This window comes from Apostichopus japonicus, chromosome 13 (genome assembly GCF_037975245.1).
Source record: "Apostichopus japonicus isolate 1M-3 chromosome 13, ASM3797524v1, whole genome shotgun sequence".
In the NCBI taxonomy this organism is placed as follows: Eukaryota; Metazoa; Echinodermata; class Holothuroidea; order Aspidochirotida; family Stichopodidae; genus Apostichopus; species Apostichopus japonicus.
In genome coordinates this window covers 273873-300111 of record NC_092573.1, presented here as the reverse complement: position 1 = coordinate 300111, position 26239 = coordinate 273873, and the positions used below count along the sequence as shown (strand labels likewise).

Below are 26239 nucleotides of genomic sequence, written 5' to 3'. Positions count from 1 at the left end.
CCTTGAATCCATGCCTTAGGGCACCCAGGGGCCTAGAGGATTGGTTTAATTCTCCCCAGCACCCTCCCCACATTTGGCATATGCCACTGATCCCAAGCAAAGCAATTGATACACACAAGCCCAACATGAACTGACAATAGAACTCTACAGTAATGCTGGTTGTTAATACATTAAAAAAATTGGTAGCATTTTAAAAGAAGCTCTTCGGGTTGCTTTGAATAAGTGGTATTTGATGCTAAGAATTTGTGATAAATGTTACTCATTATCTTATCTAGTCAAATTTGTATTGCTTATTTCAAGTTAAGATACAGCATAGTTAAACGTGTTTAATTGCTTCTAAGGTCTTTTGCAAGCTTCCTCCCCCCCCCCCCAAATTCCCACCCTCCCTCCCTATATCGTATACAGTTTTGGTCACTACAACTGTACACGTCCATGGTTAAAGTTAATATTGCAGCATATGTTGTTTGCTAACTTAGCATATGTGTAATGTTATTACTGTTGCTAGGTTGGGCCTATACAATTTGATGTTTTGACCTTGTAGGAACAAAACAAGATTGATCAGGTGAAACCATAACAAGTCTGTGCTAATTATGCCCTGCATAATTCTGTAACATGATTCTTTTACAGATATGGTAGACAATGTGGAAATGGGAGATGGAAGAGGAGCTCTAACAGTATGGGATGTAAAAAAGGTAAAAATTAAAACTCCCTTTTATTTTTGGACACTTAGAATATCTATAAGTTTGTTATTCCGTTATCATAAACTCACTTTCAAGAGAAATAAATGGTTTTAACAGGAGTTTATGACATTTTCCCTTGAGCACAAAGTTGGTCATCCCAGCAAGATTGGTAAAATGAATTCTGCTTATGCTTATGCTTCTGTAATGTAATGTACTTGTTAAAAACCCCTCTCGGGTATCACAACGAGGATGTTGGCGCGCAGCGCAGCAGTGCTAGTAACAATGCGTGGACAATCTTGTCTTAAACACCTCAAAAAAAGGTAAACTTAAAAATCCCTTTTATTTTTGGACACATAGAATGTTGTATGTTTGTTATTCTGTTATCATAAACTCACTTTCAAGAGAAATAGATGATTTTAACATGAGTTTATGACATTGTCCCTTGAGCACAAAGTTGGTCATCTCAGCAAGATTGGTAAAATGAATTGCGAAAGGTAAACTTAAAAATCCCTTTCATTTCTGGACACATAGAATATTGTATGTTTGTTATTCTATTATCATAAACTCACTTTTAAGAGAAATAGATGGTTTTAACAGGAGTTAATGACATTGTCCCTTGAGCACAAAGTTGGTCATCCCAGCATGATTGGTAAAATGAATTGCAATAGGTAAACTTAAAAATCCCTTTCATTTCTGGAGACATAGAATATTGTATGTTTGTTATTCTATTATCATAAACTCACTTTCAAGAGAAATAGATGGTTTTAACAGGAGTTTATGACATTGTCCCTTGAGCACAAAGTTGGTCATCCCAGCATGATTGGTAAAATGAATTGCAATAGGTAAACTTAAAAATCCCTTTCATTTCTGGAGACATAGAATATTGTATGTTTGTTATTCTATGATCATAAACTCACTTTCAAGAGAAATAGATGGTTTTAACAGGAGTTTATGACATTGTCCCTTGAGCACAAAGTTGGTCATCTCAGCAAGATTGGTAAAATCAATCGTGAGAAGGTGAATGTCAGATCGCTTTCTTCACTGAGTGATCAGGTTTCTTATTCATCAACATTTAAGCAATAGTGATAAGCATGTGTATGTATAGTGTGATGCCTTGTCTTGTAAACCATTATTAATTTAGCAGACCTTGCATGCAGTAGCCTGCATATAAACTTCAAACATACATATGTTCATGCCTCCTAAGTGAGGTTCTTGACTGAAATTCTTTATCTGTGGAGGTCAAAGGTCATTTGAGATCATTAGAAATGAGAATAATATGAAAACTTTGTAAACCAGTTTGCTGACCAAGTTCTATGTTGGTGAGTCTCTTATTTGGGTGGTAGGTGTCTCATAATGTGTACTAGCTTTTCTAGTAGTTTTTGGTTGAGGTCAGTGTCTTGATACGTCAACTTTAGTCCAAAATCTGAAAAACTGTTTAAACAAGCTAAGTCTTAAATTTTCTCTATGATCTCCAAAAGTGGTCAGACTTGATGAACTATTCTATGATATCCAGTAGGGTTTTTAGAAAAAAAGGGTTTGGCAGTAACCTTATTAAAATAATTCACAATCAGTTGAATGAATCTACTTTGCCTTTCATTAATCACTGACAAAGGGGGGGGGGGGGCAGAATTGATTTGTTAGCTTAATTGGGTAAAGAATATGTCCTTTGTGTGACAGTGCATGTATGGGACTGTATGAATTCCACAAAGGAAGACTGTTGGTACTTAATATTGGAAAATTTTTGGCATGAGCACTAATAATCGTACAATGGTTTATAGTGCTTTAACTCTTAAGTTAATATCCACTACTGAGAAATACAAATACCTCTGCAACGGTCTCAGAAGATGGAACTCTGTGATGTTCTAGTTCTGATGTAATTTTTCAGACAAATTATTGGCCATTGCTGTATTGATCATTTCTAAAAAGATTTAAGTAACTATATTGAATATCAAGTAATCAGAAAAGCCTATGTTCTTTGTGCAACCCTCGAATGGTAAATTTTAATGGGTAAAAAAGCGCACCATGGCAATTTTCCAAAAAAATGGAAAAGCCAAGAGGGCATTTTTTTGTGTGAGAGAGAGAAAATGTGTACTTTTAATGGAAGCAAACAGGACTGATTTATGAGATGGTTTGTAATCCAAACTGCACACTTGTTCATCTAGATCTTTTATGATCAGAAGCCGTTTCATTAATAGCTGTGGTGTAAACTCTCGCTGGAGTTTGGGACAGTTGTTGAGCCCTGATGTGGTCTGATAATAAAGTGTAATGATCGAGATAATTATGAGGGTTCCTACTGCAACTTGATTGCAGAGGCATGGCAAGTAGCAGAGGCAATAATGGCACTTTGCTGTTGATGCCATGGGCAACTTCAGGCCCTGGTAAACACATGCAAATGTTACTCTTGAGACTGGCTGTAATCGTTAATGTTTGAGTGAGATTGGAAACAAATTAATTCAAATTAAACCTCGAGAGAGAAATACATGAACATGCAACGCTGATATCACTTCAATTAAGTGCGGTTTGCGGTATTTCTATGAGAGCTTCCTAAATACGATCAGAAATCATGAATTTAATTCTAGATAGATAGCGAGATCTTTTGTTTTCTGTTGCAGTATTGTGTCTTGGGTTTCTTGTGGTTCTGCTCACATGTTTTATTGTTTGCCTTCCATTTCAGGATGACATGGTGCAAAACAGACCAAGGTCATGTGAAGTTCCTGGAATACAGTGAGTTTCTAACCACATTTGATGAAAGAAAAATAAGAGTTGTGTTTTTGTAAGCCTAGTACAGGGTGTGTTTTGTACAAAGACCGCCCACAGTGTTGTACAGTACCGCCCACATTAAATCGGCCGCGGCATCATGTATCGTGACAAAATATGAGGAGACTCGAGGAGTCTATCGTGATATCGTTTCCATTATGCCTAGAGCAAGTACCTAACGTGATATCGTGCGTCGCATCGTGGTCATAATATCGTGATAGTGTGTGCATCATTTCACTGGCACTGTATACTATCGTAATGTTATCGTTATAGCGTGAATCACGTTGCAGAACGATCGATCGTTTCATCGTGATTTGAAAGAATTGGGGTAGGCTTCTTCCCGCAGTAGATGAAATCATCAATTCAACGCAATGTGCAATAGATTTATTGCAAATTTTGATCAAAAAGTTCGGTGTGTCACCAAAATTAAGTGTCAATCGACATACAAGTTTCATAATCGCAAAACTAGTACGATAGGCCTAATGAACACACTGTAGGCCTACTCATCCAAACTCCTTCATACAAACCCCTTCCTTAAAAAAAAATAGCGGTCGCAAAATATTTTCAGTTCGAACAAAACATTCGTTCTGAACTTCTTGTATGCAAGAATATCAGCCTAGGCTTTAATTGTACTAGCAAATCGTCCCAAATGTTACGATAGGGTTAATATGCATTGTAACGCTGAATATAGGCCTACAGTAGCTTTTTCACCGTCCGGGATGCATAGGGTGGCATACTTTAGTATGTTTGAACATTGTTTTCACGATCGAATTTTGCAAGATTTTCGAGAAAATTGTTTGCTTGAAGAATGTTTTTCCGCACCATATGATATGCTCGAATAAGCAGTTTCTTTTGCATAGCATGAGTAATCGATATGATCCTGATGGCAACCCGTATTGACGCGCACATTAAAAATTATACAAAATTGGTCATAACTTCTGTTAGAAGCTTTTTTTTATTTAAATGTCATAAAGTCATTTAATTGCTTTTGGCCGGACAGTTTTGTATGGTAGCAACCTTACTTTCTGAAAATACTAGACGGTCAAGTTGATCACGAACCTCGTAGAATTTTCAAACCAGTCCAGACATGTTTGGTTTCACCAAATCCTTCATACCATGCAACAAAAGTATATTTTTTGAATATTTATGTGGTAATACTTGAATTTTTCATTTTGTTCAAACATGTGTTTAAGCATCATGTAACGTAGTTAAATACACATTCGCCCAAAATGCAATGATTAGGGGTAGTCCCAGTATATTTTATGGGTTCCGGCGTGTCTACGTTCCGACAATTGTTTTTGACTCTGAAGTTCTTTTGACCAATATTTTTGACCAATATGTTTTCGGAGTTCGGACCAATTTTTTTTAAGACCCATAATTTTTTGGACCAAAATATTTTGATGACACAAATTGTTTTTACTCTAAAATTTTTTATGACCAATTTTTTTTCGGACAAGCACTATTTAGGTCATAAAAAACTTTGGGCCCATTTATTTTTTGTTTCGTAAATAAAAATTGGCGCGTCCGAAAAAAATTAGTCCCCCCAAACAAATCAGGTCAGAAAAATTGTGGGTCCAAAAATTTGATTCCACAAAAAAAAATTGGGTCCAAATAAAATTGAGTCCCCCCCCAAAAAAAATAGGCCGGAAAAAATTTGGGTCCAAAAAGAATGAGTCCCCCCCAAAAAATCGGGTCCGAAAAAATTGAGTCTCCCCCCTAATAAATAGTTAGTGAGACAAAATTTGGGTCTAACAAAATTGATTCCACAAAGAAAATTTGGGTCCAAAAAAATTGAGTCCCCCCCCAAAAAAAATAACTTAAGCCAGACAAAATTTGGGTAAAAGAAAAATGAGTCCCCCAAAAAATTGGGTCCGAAAAAATTGAATCCCCCAAAAAATTAGTCAGACAGAATTTGGGTCTAACAAAAAAATTGGGTTCAAAAAATTGTCGGAACTTAAAGAGACGTCGGAACATAGAGACGTCGGAACATAGGGTATGTCACCCTTCTTAATACATTGAGAAATTACTAGTCAAAAATATTTTGTGAAGCAAAACCGTACGATATATTTCACAAATATTGATGCTTAGATAAGTGCTTCCTCACAATCAACGAGCCGCCCCGAAATTCACTCCGCTTACGTAAAACTTCTATATATATATAACACGTGGAAAAACACAAGTTTTTACACACATAATTCCCATTGACATTGTTTACGGAACATAAGTAGGTCAACGACATTCGAACTTGGCAACTTGCCCAAGTTCATTGCACCGTGGGAACGACACAACAAATTGTACATGATTGTACATTTTCCCGCCATCTGGACGCCCGAGTGTAACTTTTGATGTAATATGCAAATTATTAATGGTACTGTGCGGTTAAAACTTAACCTATTGTGACACATACAAATTTTGGGAAGTTGTTGTAGATGTTACTTTTGTATCAAATGTAAAGTACTGTATGGTACTATAATTAATAAAAGACGCTTTTCCTCAGGTGGTAGGGAAAAGGGGTATTTCGGTGAACTCGATCTCTTTGTATAGTATTTGGATACTTAAAATGACCATGTACTGTACATGCAGTTTCAATTCTATTTCGTAAGCTGTTCTTCGCATTTTTATCCTTTGTGGATCTTTATTGGAATAAATACGAAATGTATTTTTTGACGCCAGTATTTAAAGGTAAGCATTTTTTAAATTGTTGACTGAGCTTCAAAATCCATTTTCTAAAAAGTCGGTTTTAATGAAGGTTTTATCAAATATAGCTAGGGTAGGAAAATATTAATTAACCACATTAAAGAAAGTTTTTCTATTATCCAAATAAAATACATGTTTCTCGTACTGAGATCTGAAAAAAAAAAACAGGCTGACGTTTTTCTTCTTTTCATGCGCTAATACTAGTTTGGAATATGTTGCAACCTTAACAAAATAATTTTTAAGGTTAGTTAGATTTCTTGAATCCGAATAGAGACTCGGGAATCAGGAAAAGGGAGGCCCCTTGCGCGGACGATAAAGATGTTTTGTTTTTAACCGGCACTGCTTCAAAGTTGTTGAGTGGAGTTTTTTTCCGTTTTCATTCTGTTCAAACCAACGATAAATTATATAAAAACTTAACACAAGAAAGGCTTAGTAGTACTTTATTATTCTTCAAAATGTTGCCAACTATTCAAAGTAACGTGGAACATAAAATCTACAACTAACACTACTAGTAACAGAAAAGTCGCTATCCGTACGTAATGTTACTGTTGTTAAATAAAAAGTTAAACGTGTAAAGTTGTGAACTGACATCAAAAAGTTTTCAAGGCGGAACTCCTGTAAAGATCGATTTTCGCACAGTAGAGTAGGAACTTCATGATACACGATATTACGACTTAACGAAATATCGTGAATAATAAAAACCCAAAGCCCAAACGAAGTTACGAATTGTGATGCGCTCAGCTTGAAATCACGATCTCACGATATAACGTGTTAGCGTGAATGTAGCAGTCATGTTTGCTATCGTGAAGGCTTGGTATCACGATATAGCGTGTGATCGTGGTATATCGTTATATCGTGGTAGCGTGTACAAAAAATTTACAGTAGCCAGGTTTCACGATAGAAAACGATAGAAAAAGATAAGGGCATCACGATACACGATGCCACGGCCGATTTAATGTGAACGGTACTGTATATATACATATGTATACACATTTTCTTTTAGCTGTATTGATAATGCATTGTGAAGAGTAATATTCTACAAATTTGTTGAAAGAGCTGGTGTCACATCCTTGCAACTCGACATAAGATTTGGCTTGCCATTGATTAGCAGGGTCCTCTGCTTGGCTGCAAATAATTAAAGAGACCAAAAATAATTAGGTACAACTATAGCTCTTATATTGCTCACGAACCCCCCCCCCCCTCCACCATCCTTTTCAAAGCACCTTCCACTTAGACGACAACCATTTATGAAGTCTGATCCTCTTCATTGCTTAGCCAAAATTTGGAGGAGTAAAATTTGCAAGGGATATGAGTCTTAGGAAACCTCAAGCTAAGGGTTGGCTTGGTTGAATTTTATGGCAATACTGAAAATGAACTGTTATTGTCAAGCAGGTAGTGTCTGTGCAACCTTTCTCAGAGAAAAGCCAACACTGATTACAAACAGAATCTACTAATTTTAATACCTTAGAGGATATAAAATATATGGATTTTCTTAACACACTTTAATTTTCACAACACGGATAACGAAAACAAGATCCCTTGTCTCTCTGTTTAAAATGTCATCGTTTAGCCCCAACACTCACCGTACTAAAATTATTTCGTTTGTGTTTTGGATTTGATGCTAGTAGATTGCTAGTATCACATTCAGTGCACTGTTAAAGAGAAGAAAACAAACCAAGGCATAGTATCAATATAACAGAGACACACCTACCTGAAATGCCAGCAAAAGGACTTTAAAAATTGGAAAAAAGTCCCGCTCTAAATCAGTCAAGCTTCCAAATGTGTATGTGATGATTGCTTTAGAGAGACATTCATAGTCGCATCGATGGTAATTCATATGTTCAAGAATGTTCTTATATTGCACTTGACATTCATGTTGGTAAGAATAGTCAGCTGCGATCTACATTTATTACTTGATGTGGAAGTCACAGGCATAGAAGAGAACAGCCAGTCAGAAATACAGGTTAAAAACATTAAAGATGGCACAATTTTACCACGTTAAGGTCAAGGAAAGATCCCGAAGCAATTTCTCGGCATTACAGAGAAAATAAGGGTTATATCATAGGGATGTTAAAAAAAAAAAAGATTATGACCAAAATAGCTTGTTCTTGACTAATCCTTTATGATAAGTTAGATGGCTATTACTCTGAAGGCACTGCTCTTTATGACTCGGCTGTGTCATGTAGACGATTTCTGTAGATGAAAGTGATCTCATATTTCAGAATGGAATATATAAAAGTTGATATTGTAATCGCTACTACTGCTGGGAATAATTGATCGGGTCTTGCATCGCAAACATGGCTGCTGTACAAGTCCAACAATGACGTATAGCAGATTGTTTGTTTGTTCTTACACAGAAACCATAGTAACGTTTAAGAAACAAAATTCATAGCTTCACAAAGTTTTGAACATTAATTTAGTCCTTGCTACTTTGTCTTTTTGCGTATTTCTTCCTCCTTTTGATATGTGTATTTTGTATTTTAATACTACCTCTTGTTCCTCTCTCTCTTCTGCTCTTCTTGTAGTATTTGCCCCTCTGAACAACAGCAGGAGCCGGCTAGCTCTCCCATTCCGATATCTTCAAATACAGGTTCATTACCTGACTTGACAAATCTTCACATACCTCCCCCTCTAACAACGCCTATAGACAACGAAGACACATTACAGTACAGTAATCCTAGTCCCGGCAACATGTCCCCAGGCCTTGCCTCCCCAATGGTATCGAACCACATACTATCCAACACGGCTGTGCAGGGCCACAGTCCACAACTCAGTCCCCAACTGAGTCCTCATATGAGTCCTCAAGCGAGGCGGAGAGATGTGCCTCAACTCATCCTGGCAGCGAACGGCCAGAGGTTTCAATGCTTTCCACAGACTCAGGTGAGACGTTCTATAACTATATACTCTATAAAATTCCCCCTCCCCCCCTCCCGGCCCTCCTGACTGGATAAAAGTAATCACATGCATATTAAAGATTAACTATTTGTTTCATTATAAACAATGTTTTTTTGCCTGTCATATACAGTATATAGAAACAATGATACTCAGCAACCACAATGATTCAGAGCTTGCTTACAAACTTATGGATATGGAATACTTTTTGCCATATGTACAATTTGCTGATTTGAATAATTGACAGAAAATGAACCAAACTTTGGTAAAATCATACGTCACTGGGATTTCAGGATAGTAGGCTTGCCAAAGGAGAGTTATTTAATAGGCCTTTAGTTGTTTTTCCATCTGTGTTCATTGTAAAAGAGGCACAATCAGGCTTTTAAAGGACAGAGTAATTCATGGTGTGTGGCTGATATTTGCAGTGGTTTGTTTGATGATAGCTTCTGCATAGATGGTTTGTTTGTATATGTATGATTGGGTTTAATCAATCTGAATAGGTAACCTCTAGAATCCCCCTCCCCCCCTCGATGCAACATGTTTAACAATTGGTCTACTCATTAAAATTGTTTCTGTAGTTCCATTTAAGGCTGTTCAGAGTCAATTAAGTGACCAATTATATCATTCTCTTCATGATCAGCCAGATGAGTTTTTCACAGAATATACTTAGATCCAATGCGCTTGTTGTGTGCTGCAAGTGACATGCTTGGATGTTTCATTGCAAGCGAGTAACTTTCACTTGCACCACAAGACACTAGCATTGCTGTTATAAAAGCAATTGAAACATCAGCATTGTTTATATTGCATGTAGATGCAAACCCTCAAAAGAGTTCTAAAATATGTATATTTAATGGAAAAGATAAGTTGAGATTGAAAATTCTGCAATATCTCCGGTCCTGGAAAAGGGTGCCCCTCTCCAGCTGAAAATGTGCCCAGAGTTTATTGAATTTCATTTGATCCGTCAAATATCTGCTGGCTTAAGGACGAAGCAGAAAAAAAAGAGATAGAACAAGGTGAAAACCTGCTTTATGTACTGCAGAGAGCCTGTGTGGGTGAATATCAAAGTTAGAGAGCCTTAACATTTTGATGTGGGGGCATTTTTGAATGAAGCAACCACAAAATAATCTTTTGTCCTTCATATTTATCTTGGCAGGCCATTCGAATGGATATTCATGGCATGACAATAGATCCACAACAGATGAACAAATTCCCAATGTACCAACAACAACAACAGCAGCAACAACAACAACAACAGCCGCATTCACCCCATCAGCAGCAACAACAACCCCCTAGCCCCCAGCATATACAGGGAGGCATTTCCCTGGATATGTCAAAGGTGAGCTTTGTCCAGCAACCTCTGCTGATTAACCACAGAAAGAAACTGTATGAAATTGAGTGAGGGTAGTCTTAGTTTAACATAAGTTTGAAGGAGGGGGGTGGGGTGGGGGGGGTTGGTGGTGCTGTAAATTGGGTATGATCTGATACCATTTACCCCTGCATGTATCAAAGGTATCCTTACTCTGCTAGTTCAAGCTGCTTTAGGAAGAAACTTATAGATACCAGAAGCCATCATCAACAATCTACAAGACCTTCAGGTTAGTTAAGATTGTTAAGATTTTAAACATGTTAAGGTGAGGGAGGGAGGGTCTTGAGGCTTTTATACAAATGGACAAAAATTATGAACATTACTAGAGATGTTAAGTAAGTATTTGTCTTTTAACATAATACAACATGATTGGTTGCTGTAGGGAACATGATAATGATGATGATGTTGTTCACACCCCACCAGTAAAACATCTTCAATAAAAGGAAGATGAAAATATCTTATTCTTTCACTCTCTCTCTCTCTGTTTGTTGTTTCACCTCAACCTTTATCATTCCCTCTCAGGTCGGTCTCCAGCAGTACCGCGACAGCAAAACGCCCACTCACACCTGCTCGTCCCCTACCTCACCTGTTGCTAACCCTGAATATTCACCAGTGCCATCACCGGTGCCACCCATTGGCTCTCCGGGGTCGGTGTCCCCTGTGCAAACACAATTCAACAACAGCAAAGCTGGTAACTTTTACCAACAACAGGCTCAGAATCTTCCACACCAGTTTGAGCAGATCAGCATGTTACAAGAGTCGGCAGGCTCTCCCCCATCTATTTCGCAGCAGGTAAGGTCCCCCATCTCGTGAACTCTGACCCATTCGTTTGTGGAGGAAGTTGAATAACATTTTAGTAATAGGATGCCGAAAAGTAGGCTGGTCGCACCAGTAGCATAGTTTCTTCCAGAATGAAATTTTCCCCGACTAGAAAATTGATGTGGAAGGGTGCAGTTAGCTATATGTACAGTCAGTTTGTTTTATGTTGCTTACTCATGTATTCTGGACCCCAAAGGTTCCAACAGAAGAAAAGAAACAAAAGTTGCTATTAAAACAATAGTTTAGACTTGAAGATAAGGTGGGTCTTTGTTGATTGGATAGAATTAACTTGATAGGCTGAGCCTAACACGATGTACAACACTTTCACCACAGATGCTATGTATGTATTACCTAGTTACTAGAGGAGACTCAAGACAAAAGTTGTTTACATTTATCAGTTTGTTTACCCAATCACTGGCTGATGTTGGACAATTATGTGGAGGAAGAAATGCATCATTGTGTTTTGTACAGAGCAAATCCACTAGTTAATCTACCAGGTAGTTGGTAAATATCTTGGACTTTAAAATGAACATATAAGCAGTTTGAATCGAAGGCAAACCGTCTAAGATTCATTTGCACCAACATGTGCTAGATAACTCAAATCTTAAACCTGTCAATGATTATTCAAACATGGCTTCCAATACATGGCTTCTCCATGCCTTTGCTTGGTAATGATAAAGTTTGTTAATTTAATATGCTGGGTGTTTTTTTTTTGGGGGGGGGGGGGGGGGTAGTGGGTCATAATTTGTCTTTAATGTCCCTCATTTCTTTTAAGCAGCTTATATATTCAAGTCCTCTCCCTATTGCATGTTTGGTCTCAGATTTTTTATCTGGTTGTGTTAAGCACAAGAAGGCCCACAGGGGCAAAGTATGGTTCATTCAGATTTGAAAGATTATTTTGAGAAAGGGAAGTTAAAAAACTGAGGTCATGTAGAGGTACCTCACCGTACCTGGCACTCAGTTTTCAAATTAGTTGTAAGCGCCAATCCATTTTCCAAAAATTGAAGTTTTTTACTTAAGCCTCTTCAAGAAATAATTGAACTGATTTTTGCAGCAGTGTTAAAAAGTTAACCAGAAAACTAGGACAAGGATGTATCTATTCAACTCCCCATAATCGATCGATCATGTGTGACGACGATCTTTGAAATTTACCACAAAGGAATGGGATGTTACGGTTTGCTCAATGAATGGAGGTCTGAATCCTTGACGTCAATTTTGACGTCAGTGGGTTCGGAAGGATCCTTTCCCTTGTCAGAAAGCTGGATATTTTTTGCTGATGTAATACCATAATACAGTAAAAAAAAGTCCCTCGTCTTGTGTGTCATGAGCTATTTTTAGATTCAGTTGAATACCTCTTCCTCAGTAAAGTGAGACCCCTATTGTGTATTGCTGGGTGTGACAACAATTCATTGTTGCTATAATCTCTGGCATAATGCTGAATAGATCTGTGTACTTCCTGTGGCGTTCTAAAAATATACCTTTATTAATGGAGCTTTTTGCCGAGTAATAGTGGAATTACGTTATCATCAAGGTTAACCATTATACCTTGAAATATAATTATGAACTGTAGTTCATGGGGACAGGATATGGAGCAACGGGGTGGAGGGGGGGTGGGGGTATTCTCATAAGATGTGAGTAGCTTCCATCCTAACTAGGATAAATAGAAGCTTTTAATCACAGTATGGTAAGTAATATCAAGTTTGTTATATCACATCTTTATGAGTAAGAAAATGTTCAAGTGTATTAAAAAGGGATAGTCTGGTGGCTGAAATTTCATTAATAAAATTCCTGGGAATTACCTTCATTTGATAGCCCTAGGGGGTTGTATCATAGAGATACAAATTATTAAAATGTGGTGAATTTTATGTCTGTAATTGGCAACAAGGGAGTTACTGATGTCATCATCACAATTAAGTTTTAAATATCCTTCTCTTTTTTCCCTTCTAATTGATGTACAAAGTCATTTACCCACTGAGGAAGATAATATTCTTACAAACAAGTTGCATTTTGACATAATACTTAATGCAGATTTGCACATTGTCGGCCACCGGAAAAATCCCTAACACTAACACTGCCCAAGTGACACCTACCATAACAAAGCTATCAGCTAGCTAACATTTGTATTCTCCTTTGTGTAACCCGTTGTTACAAGGTTCCATTCATACATTTCACTATCATGTGCCCTGATTGGTTGAATTCAGTAGTATGGTATTGCATTTACACAAACAGGGCTTGATTATGTATTTGAAGTGAAAAGTTTGTGTTAGGATCGCTTTTTGGCTATAGTAAGAGATATATTGTTAAGTAATGTTACGGATCGGTGGCTCATGACTACTTTCTGAACAACTGAGTGCAACAAAAGCAGCTTGAAAGCATATTGATTTTATAGATGTGTTTAGATGGTCACAGCCTATGGTCACAGGTTTTTGAAGCCACGCCCAAGGGTAATTGAATATTTATTCAAGATATTGTGATTCCATAAGCTATGTAAAAACCCATTGGCTCATATGATGACCAATTGGTTTTGCTGCATTTCCATGGTCTTAATTAATTCTCATAGATCTCTCCTACATATATATATATTTTTTTGGCATGAGCACTTTGTGATCTGGTCATATCAGAATTATTATTGAGACATCGGACTCATGAAGACTATGCTTTCTCTTTCTATAGTTGCCTCCTTTTTTCCTCTCTCTCAATTTTTTCCCTTTCTCCCCTCCCCCTTGGATCAGTTGTTTATTCTCCATATTGAGTGTCTTATTCTGATGCTTTTTTGCATCTGTTTACATTGTTTACACTATTAATCTGTTACCATTGTTTACACTATTGTTTAGAAGAGATGATTATTGTTTCATTTAATTTGTCTTTGCAGTTACCATATGGCCACAACTACATCTACACTAACAGCAACTTTGACTTATTGCAGCAGCAGATCAGGCCCCCACCAGCATACACAGGGACTGATTTCTTATCCCCTCATCTCCCAAGTAGTAATATAGCAGTTCCAGATATCGTATTTACAGGACCGGGTAAGGTTGCCTGCTCATTTTTTTACCCCTTCAGACCTCCCCATTATCACTCTAAAATGCTGAAGTACTTGATAAAGAAGCATTTCTTTGCCTGAACTAACCATCCATTTTTGTGGTCGTGCAAAACTAAACACGGGATGTTGTGATGGAAACATTGCTCCCATTGACCACAAGTTTATTGTGCCAAAGGATGAATAATTCTTTTCATTTGAAGTTCACAATGGCGCTCTACAGCCATGCCTGGAATCAGCAGAGGGCGCGGTCATATTCATCCTCTGTAGTTCTGCGAAACTTGACAAGCGACAGTCTATGACTGTAGATGATAGCAAAACAATATCATTTGTAATTATTGAAGAAGAGGTTTTTGAAACTTGTTTTCGAAGTTTCAGCAAAGAAAAAGGGAAGGGTGTCGGGGAGGGGTGCTGGGGGAGAGGAATGGGAAGATGGGAAGGGAAAGAGTCAATAACGAAGGGTGCAGGTTTATTTCTTGGCATGTATACTGTGCTATGTGTGATATCTGGTGGGGTGATGTGCTCTTCTCCCAAGCCCCCTTTTTGCTCCCTCGGATGCAAAGTCCTGGATAGACTTAATTGGTTAAATTGTTGAGTGTAGTGCTGCTTTGCTTATTAAGAGAAATGACCCAAATGCAGCTCTTTTTACAAGGAAGAATCTCTCTTCTGCTACATATTTTCTGCATGTCATCAACAGTGATATAAATTTGATAATTATTTTATTTTTCACATCAACTTTCCATTTATATTTTGCTTCATTATCTCAACTTTTAAACAAAATTGGTGGGGCTATTCTACTATTAATTATCAAATAAAAAGTTTGATTCTTAATACTTATATGGAGGAGGCATTGGACCATACTCCCTTGAAAAGTAAAATAAAAGACCAATAAACGGGGAAAAAACAACATTTAAAAAAAAAAACCCAAGATACAGAATTCCAAATATATTTAACAAATGAAAAAAGAAGTCAACCAAGTTTTCTACTGTTCTTGATATAAAAGTAGCCTTATACTTTTAAGAAGTGCTCAGTTGTGCACATCCCACACAATGGCGGGAAATCATTGACAGAGCTAACACACATTCGGAGGATAATCAGCATGGCTTTCCAACCCTGCATGAGATAAAGAGATATAATTTGTTTAGTCTAGTCTTGCCTCAATATACTGTAGTGGTCCATCCAGTGAGCTCAATAGGTTTGCAGTCCACTGCGGTTTAATTTGATTTGAAATTTTGTTTGGCGTGTACGGAGGGGCCATCTCATGTTCTTTGCTAAGGAAAAATATTGAGTCTGTTTTTTTCTTCTTTTTTATCATGGACTTCCCTTTTTATCCATTGCGAGTAGTCAGATACTTGTGCTTTTGCTTTCACTTTTCCAATAGAAAATTGATTCACCTCAAAATTTTGCAATTTATATGGAGTAAAGTGTATTGTTCATCCTCCTATTGCCAGTTTGTTTATCATCATTTCTCAGACAGTTTTTCCATTGTCCATTTATTTGTGGATTTGCATTTTTTTAAATTTTTTTTCTCCAGATTTTGGTGGCTCCCCTTCCAGTCAAGATTTTGCAAGAGACATAGGAAACGCTATCGGAGATTCTGGAATGGACACAATCTTGTCAGACACGTTAATACTAGATCCAATCGACTTTGACATTTTATCAGATAACGATCCTGTGGCGGATCAAGCTGCTGAGGATTCATTCCGTTCAGATCACCTGTGATATCGCCACCACCAACTTTTCTACGAAAGAGTGCGGTAAACAAAATGGGTAAAATAATTATCGGGCGGTCAGCTTTAAGGGAATCGCAGAGTGGCATGACTTGCAGTGACAGCCCTTTAGTTGAGTGGGATGGAGCCACAGTTGGCAATGATGATAGGAAGAGGAGAGTTTAGGAGAAGATGGAATGTCAAGGGAAGTAGGAGAGATGAACAAGAGGCAGGGGCGTTCCCAGGCGGCGGAAAGGTCTTGTGAATTTATATATATTTCTGAAACAAAGATTTATGTGTTCATTGTGACAAATTGTATTCTTTCTGTTTTTGTATGAAACAGTGATAATTTGAACCATGACACTGGCCTTTTTCATTTCCAGACAGGGTTGTTTTTCTTGTTTTGTTTTTTTAGCCATTTTTGCTTCTGTGTGGGGTGAGAAGGGGGGGGAGAGAGAGGAAGACTACTTCAGCAAAAGAAGTCGCATCAAATCCCAACCTCTCAATATCTATTTTTTCATGAACTTGCTGAATATTTATGACTACACCAGTGCTTCTCAACCAAAGGTGGTAAAGTGTTTTGTCATTCCCCCTCCCCAAAAATATTTCTAAAAAAAAGTACCGTATATTTTTTTCAATCACTTCCTTTCACATACTGTAACGGAGAACATTTCGATTCAATCAAGAGTGTTCATGTTATCTGTTACGATTCGCTCTACAATACACAAAATAATAATCGTAATCTGTAATCCTTGGATATGGAAATAATAACAGTAGGCTACAAGTGTTCAGATAAATGATTAATGGGACCTTTGCCCCCCCCCACCACCTCCACCCACAATTTCTCCTTTCTTCTCAATTCATCCCCAAGACTTGTCAATTCCCCCCCCCCCACCCGGGGGTCCACATGTACCCTGGTTGAGAAGCACTGGACTCAACAGAGGTGGTGGTGGAAGGTCAGGAGCTTGTGATATCAGTTATCGTATGTTGGAACACATAGAACCCTCAAATTTTAAGTGCCATTAAAATAAAAATCATAATGTCAATTTGACATCTGTTTTTTTTTCAATTGAAGTTGTGACATGTGTCTTGAAGAACAGATATGTATTACAGAGAAAGCACAGTTACTTGTATGGTAAGAGAGATTACCATGTGTTAAGTCACCTTTTGCACAATTCATCAAAACCAAAACAAATTTTCCTATTGTTGTAAGAAGTATTAACTCCGAATAACTCTGATAATCCTAAAATATTCCACCCTGACATATGTTAACTTACGATAAGGTTAAAAATACACCACAGTCTGTTAAATTGCCTCGCAGGTCTGAGAAGCTCAAATGCTTCAGCTTTCAATTGCACATCAGCCTTGGAAAAGACAAAAAAAGGCAATTTCCTTTTAACGTTTGGACTCACTTTGTGTGATAAATGGAAAGAGACAGATGTCGGGAGGTTATCCTTAAGGTACCTGCAGAACAGTCTCTCTAAACAATCTAGAAAGCGATGAATTTTAGTAGCGCTTATTTAGCATGTCGAATGGGGATCCTTAGCTGTTGAGGCACTTTTAGAGTGGTTGCTAAGGTGACTCGGGACTGATGATCCTATACAGATTAAACTGACTTATCATGGTAATTAAAATATTTTGACTCAAATCATGAAGTTTTATATACACTTTTGAAACTTTGCCTCCGCATTGCTTTCGTGTCAAAATTCATATGTTTTAAAATATCATCTGTATGTGATCCACATGACTTCTCTGCTACGGTTGAGAGGGTTGTATCTAGGTCAAACTACAGAAAAACAATGAAGGAATTAGGTCAGATATTGTGGAGCTATTATGACTTGAGTTAAAGCCAAGGTGTTTCCTTTCCATTGTGATTTGTCTTTCGTTTTTTTTGTCTTCTTCTTTATTTTGTGTATGTTTTCATAGTGTTTAGAGATGATAGAAGTTGCTTAGTATCATGAAGAGTCACTTGAAAGTATTACTTGTCTGGATGCAGCTCAACAGAGAAAAAAAATTTCCTGTTAACACTCTTGCAGCTCAAAAAGCAACCCAAAGCTCTGTAGTTGTGTAGACGGCTGTCGAAAGATAAGCTGCTTTTCTCACAGCTTTTAGAAAGTACAGCTGCTGAACAGTCCATTGAAAACTCAGTATCAGTGTGGGAAGCAGACATTTGCTTAGAAATACATTTTCATACCTTCCACTGTTCATGATTCTGATTTTATCCCCATTTTGAGATACCACAACAAAAGTCTCAAATAAAAATGATTTGTAATCATGCAGAATGTGACCATGCATGAAAAAGAATCCAATCATGGTATTTTCATGTCCTTCCCCCCCCCCATAAAAAAAAATATATTGAATTTTTCTTGAGCTGAAAAAAATCACAGTATTAAATGCAACGCTTCCTCCTTTCATTGTGGTGAAGAATGTGCCTTAAAATAAAGTTATTCACAGAATTGTTTTCTGAGGTTTTAAATGCCTGATGAACAATTTAAAGAAATGCATTAATGTGATCATAATTATCAAAGAAGCCATGTCTGTACAATTCTATAAATCAATGCATGAATTCAGGCTGTGAGTGAGGAAGCTGAAAATTTAACAGTGTCAGGCCTAGAAGTTTAACAATTTTAGCCACTTGCCTTAAAAAAAAAATTGCCACTACATGAGGAAGCCACTGGCATTTTCCTTGAATTAATACAAAAGCAACAGATGTTTATAACTAATGGCAAAATGCACCAGCAGTTAGCTGCCACCAGTATAGTAGCCTAATTTTTCTGGCTTGAGTGTATGCGTTTAGTCAAGTCATAATAGCTCCACTACGGTTCCGTACAGTTAATACTTGGAATATCTATTCAAGTCAGTTATGAAGGTCATGAATACAAACCAACAACAACAACAACAACAAATTACTCTGGAGAATCCAGTTTCCTTTGTTTATCATAGTGCAGTTTTGCTAAATTTAGCTGATTTAACAAAGTCCTGTGTTCTCTGTAGTATGAAATACACACTATTATAAACTGTGTACTTTTTCAGCAATTACACTGGACTGTGTAATTCGACCATTTTGTACTGTAACCTGTAAAGGAATTAAAAAAAAAATCAAACTTGTATTGCACTAAGATTGGATTGATTACAACACATGTCTATGTATGTATGAAGTGGAATAATTCAGAAACTGGGCAATAGAATTTTCCAGGTAAGCTAGGGTTTACTGTAGTTATTATGTAAATATTCTCACAAAGCTGATAATTTTGCTTGAAAGCTAGAAATTGTTTACCATGTGGTCATTTTAGGTACTTCTAGGTGTACTATGCACTCATTGGTCTTATGTTTCTGCTGGAGTTTATCCCAAAGATATTTCCTGCCAAAAGTGACCTTTCACTATGTCTGATAATTTTGGTTGAAAGGAAAATGGTCAGACAGATGCATGCGTCGATTCAGCAAGCCTGGAACATGTGGATCGAACTTAGCCTAAAAAGTATGAAGTGTGGTTTGCTTTGAAGATCCCTGGATCCCAGCTAGTATTGAATGATAATTGCTTGCATCCTCTCGGCAAGCCTGGAACATGTGGATCAAAATTCACCCAAAAGGTACAGTATGAAGTGTGGCTTGCTTTGAAGATCCCAGGATCCCAGCTAGGATTGAGGGATAGTTGCTTGGTTCCTCTCAGCAAGCCTAGAACATTTTGGTTAAAGATTAAATTTACACATAGTCTACTTTGATAGATCTTCATTCAGTCTCTGTTATTAAGATCCCAATCTCAGACCATCTGACTATAAACTAGCAATGTCTTAATGCATAGCATGTCTTTTCCATGTATAGATGATATAGGCTAAAATTCCATGACTTTTGCATTGCCACAAAGTAACTCTAAATATGAAAGGAAATAAAATCTCCCAGGGTTGTAGTAAGAGACCATATTTAGGGGCAATACTCAAATACTTCAAAGACATTTTTTTATTCAAGTACTGTAAATATTTTAGGTTGGGCTCATGGCTATACATTTGCATCCTTTGTTTCTGTTGCTTTAATCAATCAAGCACCTTGCTTCTTCTTCTTCTTGTTCTTCTTTTTTCAAAGTATTTGTCAGAGGTATAATAAAAAAGTCTTATGTAAGGAGTCTTTAGTTCTCATCATATAGGAAAGGTACCGTAAAAACGATGGTGTTCAAACTATGAGATGCGACTTAAAGGTGGGTCGCGAAAACTTTCGCTCCAGTCGCGATTGTTTAGACATTGCAAAACTTATCTGCAGTTTTTCGAGCTTGCCGATGGAGATGGATTAAGTTTTCTTTTAACATCAAGTCGATAATCCCAGGTAGCTTTCCGTGCATTCTGAGCACCGATTCTGAGGGTTGGGATCTGGTGGGTCATGGCTCAATTCTCATGTAAGGTCCTGGGCCTAAAGGTGTGCGAACAGATGCTGCTGCAAAAGATCCATCACAACTGTTTTTGAACACCATTTGTTCGAATCTGATCAAATTTTATCAACTGTACCATACATTCTTCTGATATCGCATGAATTGACTTGTTCACACAACCTTAAAGGTTTAAGTGCTGCTTTTGCAGTGAAAACTATGCTTTCGCCATATTTCCTTACCCAAAAAAAAAGAGAGAGAAAAAAAAGTGTATAGCAATTCCTTTAATTAACTTTTGATCATGTTTTGCAGGAAGGTGGGGTGAATATGTCTTATGTCCTAACAGTAAGCCTATTTAGGTTTGCCGAATTCACCAGTGCAGCCCCAGTTAAGACTAAATCCTGTTTAGGTAAATCAGTTAGAGGACCTCTCAAAATGTATTTAAGATTACAACTTGTCAAAAGCCTAAAATAAGGGTGGCCATCATAGATTTTTTTTTACCAAAGATTTGGATTTTTCTGAACCATGCCTTTCTTCATAATTAATACCTTTAATAGTAGAATGCCCAGAACAAATTAAGACTGATATTCTCTACGCTTTTGTTTTTACCATTTTTAACTGTATCTATCAGAAGGATATACAAAAGTTTGTCATTTTCTTTGGTATTTTGGGGGGATTTTCTTTAACGATGAAAACATTTAACATTTTCTTCAATTTCTGATGAAAATTTTTAGTCAAAAAGAGGAAAACATTTTCCCTGATTAATCAAAGGTATTTGTGTTTTGTAAGTGATCCATTGTCACTGTCATAATGTACACTTGTCAAATATGATTGCCAAGTATAAACTTGCACTTTTTAACCTGTAAATAGATGACTACAGAGCCTCTCTTTCTATAAGATTGTTTCAGTATTTTAATCCAACATCCCTCGTCATTTTTAAGTTTCCTTTGTTTTATGATCAAGTCATGACTGTGGTATACGATGAGTCGGCTTTCTCTGTCGGCTGTAGTTTTGTACACATAAACAGACAACATGTATTCAGACAATCAAACAGTCTTTTTACTGTCAATGCATGTATTGGATATCTATATACATACTGTATATGAACTTGTTCAGGAGAGCAGGCCCATAGCCAGAAATGTCTGACTTGAAAGGGCACCAACCAATTTCAGGAGGGACATCAATAATAATATCCTGTGCCTATGTGCAGGTTGGTGGGCACAATAGTCTGCACAGGGAAAGGGAGAAATCCTCCCCTTCCCCTACCCCTAGCCTCCCCCCCAGTCCCTCCCCCAGGCTGTGTCATGGCTATGGGCTTGCATGAGGGCTTGGGTTTAATTCATACGTTATATAATGCAATTTTTACATATATATCCTTTCTTGTAGCCTAGAATGTTGGGAGCATGTTAGGTGTGGTATTTGTGTCTCACCAGTAATGTAATTTCAAGTCACATGGCATCAGTGTATACTAAGTAGTGAGTAGATTCTTCCTAGGTTATTTGTGTCCAACAATTGGTTTTACCATGCAGTTAATTAAAGTGATAAATTGTGGTGGCTTCTATGGTAGTGGTCTAACTATTATCCAAGTATTGTTTGCATCACTGATATTCTGGTAAACTGTCAACATTTATGCTGACGAGTCTACTGAAGGACTTTACCGTGATGCTGGTAATCTGTTTAATTGTTTCACAGTGATGCTAATAAATCTATTGAGCTAATCAGTGATACTAGAAAGCCTGCTGAAGGGCCTGACAGTGATGCTGGTAATCTCTTGAATTGCTTCACAGTGATGCTAATAAATCTATTGAGCTAATCAGTGATACTAGAAAGCCTGCTGAAGGGCCTGACAGTGATGCTGGTAATCTCTTGAATTGTTTCACAGTGATGCTAATAAATCTATTGAACTCATCAGTGATACTAGAGCGCCTGCTGAAGGGCCTGACAGTGATGCTGGTAATCTCTTGAATTGCTTCACAGTGATGCTAATAAATCTATTGAGCTCATCAGTTATACTAGAAAGCCTGCTGAAGGGCCTGACAGTGATGCTGGTAATCTCTTGAATTGCTTCACAGTGATGCTAATAAATCTATTGAGCACATCAGTGATACTAGAAAGCCTGCTGAAGGGCCTGACAGTGATGCTAGTAATATCTTGAATTGCTTCACAGTGATGCTAATAAATTTATTGAGCTAATCAGTGATACTAGTAAGCCTGCTGGAGTGCCTGACAGTGATGCTAATAATCTCTGGAACATTTTTCAGAGTGATGGTCGTTAATCTATTGAGCTTGACAGGTACACAAGTAATATATTGAGTTCAACAGTGATGCTAGTGAATCTATCAACGGGTTTTACACATGAACAGTTGACAGGCTTTCATGAGGGCTAGAAGATATTAGTCGCGGGTGTTTGAAGCCAGCAATTGCATCTGATTAATGTTACCAATGAATCACCACTGGGTTCTATTCTGCCTTTAGGGAATACCCTATGCTACCGTATAGAAGAGTATGTTGTAATAGTTGTTGCACCCCTGTGGTGCAATACTACACAGAACACCTTACGTGTGTATCCCCTCATTTCATTAACCTATGGTCAATGTTCATGTTATGAACATGTTTGTATAGCTACAGATTTACTCACCATTTCCTGCAAGTAAATGTTTTATAAGCTTGCATTGCAAGATAAGTTCCTCACATTTGAAAGACCAATGGATGTCACATCTGTGTCTCTTTTGTTGTGTATATTCAGAACAGCCAGGTAACGTTGGTAACGTATCATGAATGGTAATGTTAACACCAATCCAATTAGTTGTCATTACTTAGTGACACTGCTTAAATGTTCAAATCTATTTCATCCAAATCATTGACTTAAATATCAATATTATTATTATTATTATTTTTTGCGAGGTATGATCAGTCGAACCTTTGTAAAAACTTTAAACAACAGAAAAGAACAGTCTGGAGATGTAAGTTGATCATGAATTAGTTATGAAAATCACCAATAGTTTGCTGTGAAGGGAGTATATATTTACCTCTTCACTTGTTTCTTTTTGTGTGCAATACATATATATCTTGCACTACTTACATGCTATCTGAAATTTTTTTGGTTTTTTCAAAATGCTTCACTTTATTTCCTGTTTGATACAATACAAAGAGATAAAAAAATCAAATAAAGTTTGATGAAGAGAGAGGGGGAAAAAACAAACCTTCAAAAAAAAATTATTATATATTTACATTTAAAATGTAAGTACAGATTGTGTTAAAATAGTAGTAAAAGCACTGTAAGTCAAATGCATATTCATGTCAGTGCACAGTTAATACCAGAGATACATATTCATGTAGTTAATGGTGCCCTTTTTTTTTTTTTACTTAAAGTTGGATTTATTGTCATTATTGTTTCTCAGACTTACTGTTTCAGACTTGATCCAAATTCTTTTTTCCTCTTTTTGTGTGAATTTTAGTGGACTCATAGCACTCAAACAATTGGATGATGCACTTTGGTGGAAAAGTGCTCATGTTTAGTTAGTGTCAGCTGTCATAGGTATATATGTATCCATACATATATATATATCTATCTCTATATATATATATATATATGCTTGTTATTGTAATGTACAGTTTCTTATTAAAATTATAAATTACTACTTTGTAAAACTTCTTCATTTTTATTACTGAAATGTCATGTAAATCTCAGTTGTTCTTTTGTTCAGCTCTTGCGTCTGTCGTGATCTCTCCTCCTCTATTTGTGCTGTTAAATTCTATGCTACTTTTCTCTACGATATGCAGATATTTGAATATCTCAGGAAATCTCTGTGGATGGTGTATAGTTTAAATTAACAATTAGCCATATTTTCCTTTATCCACTCCTTTTCATTTCACACCCACTGTCTCCCCTCCCCCACCTCTCATCCCCTCATCTCACTCATCCCCTTCTCATTTCACCGGTAGTTCTTTTGTTGTGGCAGCTGCAAAAACAAAATTCGTTTACCAAGATCATCACATGCTTCCTGTGAATTACAGGCATTGTTTATTGCCCAAAAAATTGTATAATGTTCTGCTCACCGTCTACCAATGTTGCATTTAGTTTGATAACATTTGTTTGCACGTATCATCCCCAGTTCTCTGTCCTGTACACTTAGTAGAAATTGAAAATTATGGTAAGATCGGCAAAAGCTGCATTTGCAATTTACATCAGCCATCTTGTTTGAGAAGTCTCATATGTGTTACACTGGATGAAGATAAAAACATAAACTAAACACAGGTTTGGCAAAAGCAACTCTCATTCCATCATCAGTCCAGTGCAAACTTTTGTGCATAAACTATTTTACATCTGGTTCACTGTGATCAACAGAAAGACATATACCATAACTAAAGTCAACTTAACTTAAGTTTAAGTTAACTTAAGTTAGGTATTGTTTTCCTTTCTGTTTTTCCTTCTTTTTTTCCTCTTTTAAGTTATTGCCCAACATTTTTATACATTTCATGGAGTTTGTGGGTTGAGAAATGTTACGTTTTAACCCCCACCCCCCTCCCACCCCCTCCCTTGTTTTGGAACAATTTTACGTTGTCATTTGTGATACCCCTCACAAATTTTAAGATAAATTTATTGCTCATTGACTGTTAATTTTGGTTCAAAGTGACATAAATGTAATTGTACATGAGATTCATGAAAAACGGTCAAAATTCTCAATCTTACTATCCCCTCCTTGCCTACCTTACCCCTCCCCATCCCTTTCTAATCCCCTTCCACGAGCTTACATTCATCCTTCCCAGTTTGAGCATTTTACCCATTCTACAAGATGGGAACAGAGTGATCAGAGGATTTTATGTCAAAGGCAATAAACTAAAACAATTTCAGTAGCAAACTGGGTATCGTTTCAGGACCTGCATGCTCCATGGAGTTATACAAAATCTGTCAGTGATGCTTAGAATCTAACTGTTTCTACTTTCATGTGTGGTTGAATCAGTTCACTACACTCTTAAAGGGATAGTATTATGTTGATATGCTGCCATGGAAACTGAGCAATTTTGATATTGAAATATGATTCTTTTTGTGCTTCACCTTTTACAGTCCCTTTAAGCATCTTTGAATTGTTCTGACTTGACATCAGTTTGGGTGTCCTTCGTAGGGTGACTTAACCCCCCTATCCCCTCCCACCCCCCACCTTTTGACTATTATAGCCCTTCTGATGCCATATTTACAGGTCTATCCCTTTGTTTTTATTTTTCTCAGAGCAAACTAAAGTACAACCTTCTTTGTTTCCTTTCTCTCTCGTTCCTTTATTCATTTTCTTGCTTGTACGGTTACCTAGCAACTCCACATAAGATATTTCCTGGTTCATGTATAAATAATAAAGAAAAAAACAAGGAAAAAGAAAAAGAAAGATCATGTGAAGGCATACTTCATGAAAAATGCAGAATCATGTAAAGATATTTTCTACTGTTGGTTTTATTTTTTTTTTTTTTTGCGTTTTGGCTATTTCAGAATCATTTTCCTATGACAAGTTTTGTGTAAAAAGAAGTACGTAAATTTCTATGCTGTATGTAATCTTGTCTTGTGTGAAATATTGAAATGTATTTAAAAAAAAAATTCTAATGAATAGTTTTGTTGTCTTTCTTAGTTTGTTGCATGTCCATATGATCTCTGTGACACAACATATGTACAAAATCTTCACAAGCTATAGGACGAGGATTGTGCCCCTTCCTCATTAAATTGTTGGTGCCCCTCCTGAGTATATTATTGGTGCCCCTCCAACTCAGAACTCCTGGCTATCGGCCTGAGCATGGTGAGATCATTCACCTGAGTAGTAATGTAAAATACAACCAACAAGACCGAGTACTTTTATGAACGGGATGGAAAAGCATCTATATTTTGGTTTATTCTAAGGATTGGGTTTGGTTGGTTGGTCGGCAATGATCTTTTAG

At 37.0% G+C, this 26239-nt stretch overlaps 1 protein-coding gene across 2 annotated transcripts in view; it reads left to right on the top strand.

The window, feature by feature from the left end:
* Window positions 1-25910, top strand: part of LOC139978267 (CREB-regulated transcription coactivator 1-like) — a 92741-nt gene extending 66831 nt beyond the window's left edge. For both annotated transcript variants that reach the window (XM_071988306.1, XM_071988307.1), the window contains 7 exons: window positions 628-692; window positions 3355-3404; window positions 8660-9014; window positions 10180-10362; window positions 10915-11184; window positions 14084-14240; window positions 15786-25910. In XM_071988306.1, the coding sequence (XP_071844407.1) occupies window positions 628-692; window positions 3355-3404; window positions 8660-9014; window positions 10180-10362; window positions 10915-11184; window positions 14084-14240; window positions 15786-15973 (1268 nt within the window). In that variant the 3' untranslated portion in view covers window positions 15974-25910. The remainder of the gene's footprint in view (window positions 1-627; window positions 693-3354; window positions 3405-8659; window positions 9015-10179; window positions 10363-10914; window positions 11185-14083; window positions 14241-15785) is intronic.
* The last annotated feature ends 329 nt before the right edge of the window (window positions 25911-26239 follow it).